At 36.6% G+C, this 12777-nt stretch overlaps 1 protein-coding gene across 4 annotated transcripts in view; it reads left to right on the top strand.

The window, feature by feature from the left end:
- ANGPT1 (angiopoietin 1) overlaps window positions 1-12777 on the top strand; it is a 240978-nt gene that overhangs the window by 201915 nt on the left and 26286 nt on the right. For all 4 annotated transcript variants that reach the window (XM_053208648.1, XM_053208647.1, XM_015070434.3 and 1 more), the window contains one exon: window positions 2032-2198. In XM_053208648.1, coding sequence (XP_053064623.1) covers window positions 2032-2198 — 167 coding nt within the window. The remainder of the gene's footprint in view (window positions 1-2031; window positions 2199-12777) is intronic.

The raw sequence follows: 12777 nt of genomic DNA on the forward strand, positions 1-12777 counted from the left end.
CGTCTGTATTGGGAAAATGAGAATTGCTGTGATTATCTCAGTACTACTGTCATACTTCTTAAAAGTAAAACCTTTATTAATGATTGCCTCCGTTAACAGAATGTTTCTTTCTGAAACATCAGGGTGTATATCCTGCTATGCTGGAGGTTTGTCTTTCAGATATCAACGTGCATGGGACAAATGGGGAGGTTGTTTGGACATAGATCCATGGGGCTGGTTCTCAAATATTTTGATTCTCTGTGCAGCCAGGACTTTTTTTTTTTTTCAGCCAGAGCTCCAGTGATCATGATTCAGTGGGCACTTTAAACAACAAGAATTATGTTGTTTTTGTTTGTTTGTTTTTTGTTTATTTTGTTTGTTTTGTTTTTAAATGCTCAGAAGTGTTTTGTCAGTGCAGTACGAGCTAAGGCACAGCATGTTGTCTCCAGGAGCTTCAGGGGCAGGAGGATACCAGAGAAGCAAGCCCTCTTTGGAGCTGGGCATACAGGCTCCCTTTTGGCCTGGGTGCTGGGCTTCAGACCCTAGCCCCAGAAGAGCCAAGGCTGTGTTGAAGAGGTTGATGTGAGTGGAGCTGACTGTGATGAGTGTTGATTTCGGGCTCAGGCTCTGGAGCAGTTTTACCTGCATCTCTGGCCCAGCCACAACAAGGTCCCTGATGGTGCCGGGGCCCAGGGCCATTGTAATCTGCTTGAACTTCACCTCGATTCAGCTGTCTGCTGGGCCTTGCTCACCTCCAGCTCCAGCTGGGCCCAGGGACAGACCAGTTCTAGCTCTCGCACTTCCTGTACCCACTGGAGCTCCACCTTCATCTCAATGGCGAAAGCCTCTCCTTTCAACTTGGCCTGCAGCACAGAGCTTTCTTCCTGGATGTGCAGGGTCTCTGCATGGGGCTCAGCCGTCGCCTTGGTAGTTCCACTGCTCTCCACAGCAGTGCTCAGAGCCTCCACTCCAAGAATTATGTTTAATTACTTCTCTGAATGTCATTATTAAATGCTATAGTGTTTTCCTCCCTCCTTCCCTCCCTTCTTCAAACTTCAATAAAGCATATGGAGTACTGGCTGTATGCTAACACTCTGTAGTCTTTGAGGCTTCACAGATATAGCACAGCTTCTGTCCTCAAGGAGCTCACGGTTTGGTCAGTAAGACAAACATGCAGTTCAAGAATTACATTAAACTTCAAGCGTTGCCAAAGAATACTTTCTGAGGATTCGAAAACTGAATATCCTAATCTAGAATGTCAGTAGTTTCACATCACCAACATTGAGAGTTGGCTTTCCTTGGGGGACCACTTCTTTTTTTTAACCCACAAAGAAACTATTTTTGAACATTTAACAACCGTGACTGGAATTGCCCTAACGAAAATAAGAGCCATGTTAAGATTCAGGTGCAAAGCAGCCAGCTAGGCTCACTCACTAGCTCTTACATGTCAACCTTCTGCCTCAAAACCCAAATCCATAACGAGAGAGCATTTAAATGATTCCAGTCCTGGGTTTACAGGTTTGCTTATTAACATTTAAAAATGAAAATCTTAAAGCTAGAAAAGTCAAAGGTCTAGTAATATATTTAAGTTATTATCTGAGTATAATTTGACTCCTGAAAAATAATAACAGCAACAACAACAAAAACAATAATACTATTGTTAAATATCTTGTCCAAGAATATCCTGATAGTATTCATTGAAAACGTTTGAATTATGTTCAAAATGTTCCATTAGCTAGTATTTTAGAAACATTTCCAAAAGCAGTCTGTGACTGAGAAGTGTTTACTGGTGAAACCTATTAACCAGATGCATTTAATCTGAAATCACCTGACCTATACAGATTTGAATATCAGCCTTTACTGTAATAAGAATTAGACATAAGGCTCAATGGAGAGAAATGTAGCAGAAAAGTATTGAGTCACTAATTGGAAAAAAGTGTGAAAAATGTCTTTCCCTTTAAAGAAAGTTTTATTATTTAGAATATAGTTAACACTGAACATGATAAGAGGTTTTGTCTGATGTAACCACTGCATCTCTGTCTTCTTTTGTAGGGGTTTGGAAATCCCTCTGGTGAATACTGGCTGGGGAATGAGTTTATTTTTGCCATAACCAGTCAGAGGCAGTACACACTAAGAATCGAGCTAATGGACTGGGAAGGAAACCGAGCCTATTCACAATACGACCGATTCCACATAGGAAATGAAAAGCAAAACTACAGGTAAGTCCTCCTTTGACTTAGGGCCCAACTGTCCTGGGCCTCGCCACTGACTAGTTTCAGGGGAAAGATGTGAAAGACAGAGTGATGACAGCCATCCTTCAGAATGAGAAACAGGTCGTCTAAGCCTTTGGTAGGGATACAAAAATCTCAGTAAAGGCTTCTTAAAAGCTTTAAATTTGAATTTTCACAGACTATTTTGATGTTGGCTCAGATACTAGAGGATGAAGAATTAAGTCAAGCACAATAGTATTGTTGTTGTGGTTTTTATTGCTGTTATTGTGGTGAAATAGGTGCAGTGAATTCATACCTATAAAACTGATGGCAGAGAATTGACTCAAACTCAGTGGCTTGGAATAAGTACTCCTTTCTATGATTTTCTACTTACATTTTATTCACCTTTCTTAAATTGTCATGTTTTTACATTATTTTGAAAGTGACAAAGAGGAGGTATAAGTTTATGTTTTTATATGACTTATGTAAAAGATAAGGTGAGGCATAATTTAGATTTTTTTGGAAAATAATGTAAAGGCAAGAATAAATTCAAATAATGGCATCAATGTACACAATACATCATTGTAGATGTACAAATTGGCAAATTCTACACTTTCTTGTTAACATCCTGGTTTTTTTCAGCAGCTTGTACGCTGTCCAAAATAAAAAATAAATAAAAGATGGCTAAGCAAGTAACGCAGGATGATAAGTTCATTCCCCAAACCCTTATTGTGTTACTTCTATGTTCTAGGAACCCTACCAGGCAATGGTAATTTTGCAGTCGGTGATAAGGTCTCTAGTCTCCTAGACCTCACAGTCCAGCTTTGTAACTAGCTAGGTCACTAAATAACTGGCTAGCATTCCTTGACAACATGGAACATATTTCCATTACTTTTATATCACTACCTATTAATGCAATACTTGGCACATATAAATCCTTAATAATTGCATGTGACGGTTTCATAATCAGCAAATTAGTGTTGCAGTGATTTTTAACTCTCCATATTGTAGCTGATCTACCTCAATCTTGGAAACGTGATTGTGCGCATTAAAGGGTTGGCACATAGCTTCAAGCAAAATGCAGTGATAGCAACTAAAGCCTTCTGCTGTTTTTCCAGCCTGTGTGGCCCTCTTATAGTTCCAGGGTTTCTGCTGCTTATGTCTTTTTGAGACATGCTATTCTTTAAGGGTTTGAATCCACAACATTTTGATGAACATATCTCATTTTATTTTAATGGATTATGTAGGGGATTGGATCCTTAGAGACATAAGGATCATTTTTTTAAACAAACAGTGATGATGTCACAACAGTGGGATAAGAAATAGATCTAAAGAGTTTTCATCATCTCATGGGAGGGTAGTGAGGGTGTACCTAATGACAACTCAAGAAACCAAAGAAGAGACATTTATAAAATGCAATGGAGTATAAGAAGATGTGTTTCCAAGGAGGTCAATATTTGGGGAGTTTTATAACAAGAGAAACCACTGTAAAACATCAGGGGTACTCTTATGTAAATGTTTTGACCTGAAACTTGAAACTATATGGAACTTGGCTAATGTCAGACAGCTTGACAATAGGACTAGCAAATAATTAGTCTAGTCTTTTTCTAGGCTCCTGAAGAATTTGCTTTGGTTCCTTTCCAAAATGTCTCTCAGTTCTTTGTAGGTGTGTGTGTGTGTGTGTGTGTGTGTGTGTGTGTGTGTGTGTTTGCATGCATACACATGTGCTTGTGAGGCTGGGGTGGTGTTAAGACAAAGAGTGCATGGACAGGTTTAGGAAGATTGTCAGAAACCAAAGTAGGCTTCAGGGTGCATGGTATGAATGTCATTCTGGCATCTGTGTGAGGAAGGAGCACTTACTTCCTCTTAGAATGCCCCACTGCCCTCATTGATCATTTCCTGTCCCTACGATGTATGATTCTGATCTTCACCCATATGATGCAGATTTATGATTGAAAAGCAAATCTTCCCAGGTAGAGTAAGGCATGCACTCTGGGATCCCCAGTTTTCTTTCTTGAGAGAATTGTGAACCTTGATAGGCACACTGCTGTAGTAAAGTTGGTGGCTCTGGCCCTCTCTCTCAGCAGGACCCAGCAGAAAATAAGTCTGTAACCATCACCTTCTCATGCAGTTGAGTATAAGATTCATATTGGCATCAAATGGGAAATTATAATTCATTAAAACATAATGCCTTTTCTGGTGAAAGCTTGCTTAAAATAAGCACACTATGAAATGGTCCTATTTACTCTTTCGAAGAAAATCAGACAGAAGCCTGAAAAGGGAGTACACCCTTGTGACTCCCCTCCCCACCTGTGTCATCACTCACTCAAGTCCAGTAACACCAGGTGTGGCCTGAAGTTAGAGCCCAGGAGTCCAACTTTGCCTCTGCTTCTCATCCACTTATTTCTCTTTCTTCTGAATTAAGAAGGAATTTCTTAATTTCAGTGATAATTCATTAAAAGGATTAACACTAGCATTTGTGTAGTGTTTTATAATTTATGAAATGGTTTTTAACACTTTAAGCATTCAGTCTTCACACTGAAGTTTTGAGGTAGGTATTACTAGACACATTTTAAATATGAAGGAAATGAGGCTTTGGTCAACTGACCTGCTCAAACTCAAGTAAATATCAACTAAAAACAGAACTATGGAATTCACATTAGGATTTTGGTTTCTTTTTTTTAAATTTTTCAATATTTTTTCCTCCTCCAAATTAAATTCAGATGATTTTTTGAGAGTTGCTTTTTTTTAAGTATTCTATCTTAACAAATTTTATTTTGGAAACTTACAATAGCTGTGGTCATAATGTATAAATCTAAGTTTAAAATTTTTTTTCTCATGCTCTGGACACAAACTGATAAAAGTAAGTGTTGTTGAATGGATAGATAAGCTTACAAATGTACATAGAATACACACACTTTCCTTTTATTCTCTAAGGAAACTCCAAATGATTTTCTCAGATAGAAAATAAAATCTATGGAACCCAGGAGAATATATATAAGGAAAAAATAATGTGAGAGTGTCATGATAAACACATCATGTAAAATAACACACAATTAATGTGAAATTATTAAATACTTCCTCTAGAGAGGTAGTATTATTCAGGTCCTCATCATCTAACACCCAAACTATTGTACAGCTTTCCTGCCTCCAATCTTGATGCTCTCAAATATATCATCCACACTATTGTTGGGATGGTTTTTCTAAAAGATAATCTGACTTTGGTTTCTGCCCTCCTTCATATATTTCATCAGTGTTCAAATATCTACAGATTAAAGTCTGTCAGTAATACACTTTCCCAACAACTATCAGCTTTCACTAATACACTCTCCCAAAAACCTCACCTGACCAGATACTCCTCATTATGATTATGTTCCAGAAACTACTTGCAATTTCCCTAAACCTTCTGTGTCTCTGGTTATGTTATATTGGCACCCACACATATAAACTTGACTTAGATACATCTTATAAACCCATAAGATTCTCCTTTATATCAGGAAGTTTTCCCCAATATATGTTATGGTATGTGTTGTGATGAACTCACTCCTAGCCTCCCTTCGGAACTATAGTGCTCCTTCTCTCACCTTCCAGGAATGTTGCTGGTTTACAGCCTGTAGCCAGGGTCCCCTGCCTGAGCATTGCCTGTGGCTGAAGAAAGTCACATCACCCGAGGTCACTGTCCTGCAGACAGATTGCATCCAATGACTAGTCAATACAGGAGTATATAAAGGACCCCTTGCCCCAGTTTGGGACAATTCTGAAGGGCCATCCCAGGTTCAGAATTCCACTTGGGATTAGCCAAGCCCTCTACAGTAACTGTGTGTGAATTCATCCTCTCTCTGTTCAGTATTGCTTTCTTCATTCTGCCATGGGGATTGATCCTGAGAGCCCTCCTTTATAAATCTCCCTACACTGATCTCCTCAAGAAATGCATCATCTTCACATAGGCCAGTTTGGATGTTTTGTGCTCCCATAGATCCCTAATGGGTCTGTGACGAACCATCCAGTATCCACATTCTATTATAAGTCATTAACAAGTATTTATTAAATAACTGTGCTTGTTTCCCTTTTCTACTATTTCTAAGCTTCTTGAGAATAGGAACCATTTTCATCAAAATTCAAGATAATATATCTAAGTTAGCAAAAATGTTAAGTGGTAGTTAATAAGTAATATTTGGTGAGCAGATACTATGCATCAGACACCTTGTTTTCACTTGAAAAAAATAGGCATGGTACACGGTCACAGGTACTGAGATGAGTAGAAGTTATTTGAGGTTCAATATCATAAGTGTGCACCATATAGCCATCCCTCAATAAAGGGAAATACAGAAGTCAATTTCTAGAAATAAATACACTCAAAGCACATATTCTAACAGATAAAATTTGTTTCTTCTGATCCTATTTCTGTCTTTAATAATTTGAATGTTCATGGGCATTATCTTATCTCTTATTCTCAATTTTCTGTCCTATAAATTAAGTTTTTGTAAAGTTGCAGCTCAAAAATTGTTTTCTAGAATAGAATTACTTTTCTGTATATATTTCTTTTTTATTTTATGCCCCTTTATTTCTTTGATAAATTTGGTCTCTCTAATAAATACTTCAGTAAGAGGAAATATCAAATTGCTGGAAACATCAGTTTAGGGCTTACAGTGACCTTTTAGTTCTCATGAAAACTTTGATGGCCCTAATACTCGGAGTTTAAAAAGCAAATACACAACTACCCCCGCCACAACAAATGCTTTAAAAATAACAGATTAATTGGGGCACCTGGGTGTCTCAGTTGGTTAAGCGTCTGACTTCAGCTCAGGTTATGATCTCACAGTTTGTGAGTTCGAGCCCCACGTCGAGCTCTGTGCTGACAGCTCAGAGCCTGGAACCTGCTTCAAATTCTGTGTCTCCCTCTCTCTCTGCCCCTCCCCTGCTCACGCTCTGCCTCTCTCTGTCTCTCAATGATAAATAAACATTAAAAAAAAATTTAAATAACAGATTAATTGTGGGTGTGGCGAGATACTGTGATCTATTGGAAAGTGTTTTGGAATAGGAATCAGAAGATGTGGAAGCTATTAAATAGTGAAGTCTGGCTTCCATGTCCATAAAACCAAGTTGGTTGTATCCGTGTTCAGAAAAACAGAGCTATGATAAGCACTGTAGAAATAAGAGATTTGTTATACAGATTACACCTTGCACAACTGTGAGATGAACTGGGATAGTGAAGGTCTGAAAGGTGAAGGTCCCAGCATAGCAGTGGACCAGCTGGAGCTTGCAGGGAAATCCAAGAAAACAAGCATGTCCAGCCACCAGAGGAGGACCACAAAGGGGGAGATCTAAGGAACTATGTCACTTCAGGGTAGCTATGCTACCAATCAAGCATCCGTTGACAGGTCTGGGACTGTTGACAGCATGGGAAGGCAGGCTGGATGCAGAGTGGAAAAGGACAAGCTGGGAACTGACAGGCATCTCTTCCATATTGACTGATGGTCAGATTCAGGCCTCTGCTTCCTCCCACCTTCCAAATCTCACACCAAGTCCTCTTTTGGCAAACAAGGAGGGATATCCTGAGAAACATAGTTCCCAGATTAACCAAGTTGACAGTAGTTTAATCTAGCTATATAACGTGGGCAATTTACATGTTACTTTAATACCTCAATTCTGTCGTCTTTAAGTGGGAATAATGCCCTCTCTCCTATCATCCTCACCATTTGTTATGGAGATCCAAGCAAAAAGAGTATGCAAACATACTTTGTATTGGACAAATTTAAATGCCATGCAACTATAAAAAAAATTTACATATTTTTTTTCAATTTGCATCACACCCAAGAAATTTATTACTGGTTTTGATAAGAAAATTAATTATATTCTGTATTGAAATCCATATTCCACTGTCCCAGAAATGTTTTACTGATTGGGATTTTTGTCTGTTTGTTAATTTGGCTTCAAGACCCAGTCCAGGTTCACTCATTTCATCTGTGATCTCTTCAGTCAACTTTTACTTAGAATAGTCTACCACATACCTACCATAAATATTTTTTAAAAATCCCAGTCAGTGTTCCTCAGAAATGTCTCTTTCTGGATTCACCTTATTATTTCTTCCTGATGAGATTCAAATTAAATCTTTTTGGTGAAAATGCTGTATAAACAATATTATGTACTTCCCATTTTATCACATCCAAAGGTACAAAGAGTTAATTTGTCCCATTATTGGTTTGGCTAAGTTTAATTCACTTAAGTTTTGTTTTCATTTTTGCAATGGAATATGTAATCTCTTAAAGAAAATTCTTACAAAATATAATGTATAAAACCCATAAAGCTTATCCATTTTGGTTAAAGTGTGGGGACCTACTACAATATCCTTTTGGCCCTTTCATTGCTAGTACCTCAGATGTTTGTAAAGCATAGTTTAAAAAGTGTTGTATTATATTATTATAGCTAAAAAAGTAAAGATTTACCAATTGGAGAAAATTTAGTTGTGCTACTTTAATGTATACGAAGAAAAAGAAAATTACATGAAAAAATTTCAGCCTTGTTAGAAAGGCACAGTTTATTGAACATGTTTTATTACACAAGTGATTTTGCATGTTAATTTTTTTTCTACTTTTGGTTACACTTTGTTCCCTAAAGTTAATTATTTTATCTTACCATGGTATTAACTGGATTATTAAATCCTTTATCACAGATAGTATAATGACAAGCTTAAAGGTAACCCCTCTTTGAACCAACAGAAAATCTCTATTAGTAAAGTATGAATGATAATGTTTAACCATTTACAATGTTCATCTTATAATTACAATCTTACTATAATATTGATGCACAGTTTAAGAATATTCTCCATATTTTATTATCTCCATGTAATTTGTTGGGGATGAATGATACCTTCAGGGTGAAACTATTTATGTGTTAAAGCCTTGTTCTGAAGAGATTCCACATGAAGAGATGAATGGAATGTTTGGGGAAAAAATTGTCAAAAAAACCCTTAAAAATAATTTAGCCATTAAATATCTTTCTGCACAAAATTTACTTTTGGCCAACATCTTTATTGGGGAAGAGTTTGATGTAATGGATAAAGCCTTGTATTGGGAATTAAGAGCCATGAATTCTAGCCTTGGATCTGTAGTTATTTTCTGAATGACCTTGGACAAGTTACTTCACTTTTCCAAGTCTCAGGTCCTCAGAAGTAAAATAAGAACGTAAGAATGAAATCTTTCCAATTCAAAAATCTTATTTTTTTTTATCATTAAAATACTCCCATGTCATGTATGTATTTCAAGGACAAATTAGTGTAGAGTGAAAAGAATTCTCTAGAGCCTCCCACATAAATTTAAGCCCTGCATTTTTGTAGGTATTGCAAAACTTGTTTTACTCTCTGTAGTGAAATGTTTTTCATTTCTCTGATCCTCTGGGCTATACAGTCCTGGCTAGAACCAGTAGCAGATGTGTTGAAATACCAAGAAGAAAGTTATTTTTTACAGCACTTCTGGACTGATCAAGGTAGAAAAAAAAATAGGGAATCCTCTGGCTGTTTCTACCCTCTTGAATTTTTAGCCTAGATTGCAAACTCAAGGCTTTAAGTCATTTTATTTGTATTTCCAAATAATGTCTCCAATGTGGGAGTTATCTTACTATATTTAGACTACAATTTTTGTTATAGTTCCTTCCTGAAACAGAGAAAAAAAATGTTTTATTCAACAAAATTTGTATTTTATACTCTGACCGAGACAAAATATTCAAAAGGAGAAAGGAATGATCTTACAAAGTCACTTTGTACCTCTCCAGGTCTTCTAATGGTCAGGAAAATCCCTTGATTTTATTAAAGTAGGTTAATGCCAGTTTCTAGAGTCCTGGATTTTTCTAAGCCAACAAAACAAATGTCCCAGTCCTGTTAGGTCTAAGATTCCCAGAGGATTCCTGCTCTAGAAAAACTAATGCTGGGATTCAGACAATTGCTATTCTAGAAACCTCTAGGTTGGTGAGAGTTGTTAGAAGCAGCTAGCTCTGCCTCAAGGAAATAGTCTAGAGAGATGTCCTGTGATCCCACTACTGGGAGTCCTCCTAGTGCTGTCCACTACTGAAAAGATGAAAGCTCTGTTTTCAAGGAATAAAATAATTGTTATGTTCTAGTATGTGCAATCCTAGGATAAAATATCCACAGGGATTTCAGCAGTCAGATATGTATGTGTGTTTACACATGTGCCTACACATGTGTGATGAGGATAGGGGAAGGAGCAGATAATAGACAAACAGGCAGTTACAATACCATGAACACAGTGAGTTCACCAATAAAGACAAGTATGGCATGAATAGGGGGATCTAACCAATATGGGAAGCTGAGAAGACTTCCACAGGGTAGCCTAAGTTGACATACAAATGGCAAATAGGAATTAGCTAGAAAAATAGTCAAAATTGGAGATAGAAGAGGGAATAGCATATGTTAAGCCTCATAAATGAGACCGGGTATGTCTTGCTAGGCCTATGGTTAGATTGATGTAAATGGTTAGCTTTTGCCTAAGCATGGAGTATAAGGGGACAGGAACAAAGCATAATGCTAAGAGCAAAGAGGATAGCCACACAACTCATAATATGGAAGAGATTTAGGACTGGCAGCTAGTGATAGCTTCTGAGGGCAGCTCATTTGAAATGGTCTTTCATATTTCAGTCAGTTTTTTTTTTCACTCAGTGTTTTGATCAATTTCATTCAATAAATATGAACAACAACAATATGCAAGGCATTATGAGTGAAACAAAACCCACAGAACTCAACCCCTATTCTTTAAGAGCTTCAAAACTCTGTGGCTGACTTGATTTTCATTATCCTTCAAGCCTCAGCTTGATCTGAAGAGTTATGCTTCCTACATTGGATAAGAACCCCTTTCTTTCTGCTGTCACTGTGCTCTGCGCATATCTTTATCAGACTCCTTATTACACTGGATTATAATTGACTATTATTTGGCTCTTCCCTAGATTGCCCCCTCTAGGAGTGCAGGGATCTCTCCACAAGGTTTGACATGTGACTGGAAAGGAAGCGCTGTCTAATAAATATATGAAAGACATATCAACAAGGATTTTTGGTTGTTGTTCATTCAACAGACAGCTGGCTACTATTTGGCATTTATTGATCTAGGTGCTGGAAATCAGAGATCAACAAGTCAAAATTCCTGCCCTCAGACGTTTATGGTTTAGAGTGATGGCATATGCCAATTTCCGTGTAAGACTTTCATAAAGTGCTATGTCCTTTAGGTTTTGGTTTGTGGCTTGGATGAGATTCATTTCCCTGATCTATTCAACTCTAGGCTCTTCTGTTTTGTTTTGTTTTGTTTTGTTTTGTTTTGTTTTGTTTACCTGTAAATGATATGCAAGAATTTCTGTATTGCATGATGCCAAGCAAATGAAATACGATATTAACAAAATAGAAAGACAACGTACCTTGTTTTGTAGGCCAACTGATCTTGAAAAAGGATACTGTGTTGTTGACACTGATAGGTAGTTTTTTTGGCTACAAGAACTAGGTTCTCTGCCTACAATTTTGATAACTGCCACTAGGTGTCAGTAAACATTGATTTTATAGAATTCATCATGGATGAATAACTGAGAGCTTAATGAAAATTACAAGATTTAGTTAATTATACTTTTTGAGTAGAAACTTCAAAATTGTGACAATGAAAGTATAAAATATTTATTACTCTGTAACTTATAATTTTTTCTCTCTAGATGATTTATTTCTTTTCTAAGAGTCTTTACCCATTTCAATCATAAACATCGTAAAAGCATTATAATTATGCCAAGTATCAATAAATATCAACATTAAATGCATCAACTACAAATCTTGTTTAATAGTAGCATCATAACATTCAGCTTTAATATTAAATAAAGTATTCAGCTAAATATTTAAAATATCTGCAAAGTGCTTAGATATGTCTCTTGGTGCTAACAAACAAAGGCCAGTGTTTATGCTGATATGCTTATTCTCTATTGAAAGAATCAAAAGTACTATTTTATTACCTGGCTCAGTTAGAAGTTCAACTAAATAGCTGCATAAAGATTTTAGTTTTATTCATATTTAGGCTTCAACTTCCTTTCCCTCACATACCTTCCTAATCAATTGTAGAGAGAACTTTCTAAGTCTGATCATTATATACAAATTTGAAGGCCACATCATTGTTATAAAAGAACTATTTCAATGAACTCTGCTTTAAAAATAATAGATGTGATTAAAGATCAAATGAATAGTTGGTACCTATTTATAATCTGATTCTTAAAGTACACCTTGTGTTCCTAGCAGAAGAATTACATCTGAATGGTGTATGTTTCTTTGACATCTTCTAATCCAGAAGATACTCTAATTATGAGAAGCATCAAGTCAATATTTCCTTTAAAAACAATAATTTTAAAGATGTAGTTGTCTAATATACATTATTATTCTGTTCATTTCTTAACTGAGTATAATTTTGCTTTAATCTATATAACTTCACTAAAACTACTCTCTTAAAAGTTACTATAATTATTTTGAAATCAGAGCCTGCATTCATTTATTTGTCGAGCCAGCTAGTCATCAAAAATTTATCACGTTGCTAATATTTCCCTGATACTATTTAGT

This window comes from Acinonyx jubatus, chromosome F2, assembly GCF_027475565.1.
Source record: "Acinonyx jubatus isolate Ajub_Pintada_27869175 chromosome F2, VMU_Ajub_asm_v1.0, whole genome shotgun sequence".
Taxonomy (NCBI): Eukaryota; Metazoa; Chordata; class Mammalia; order Carnivora; family Felidae; genus Acinonyx; species Acinonyx jubatus.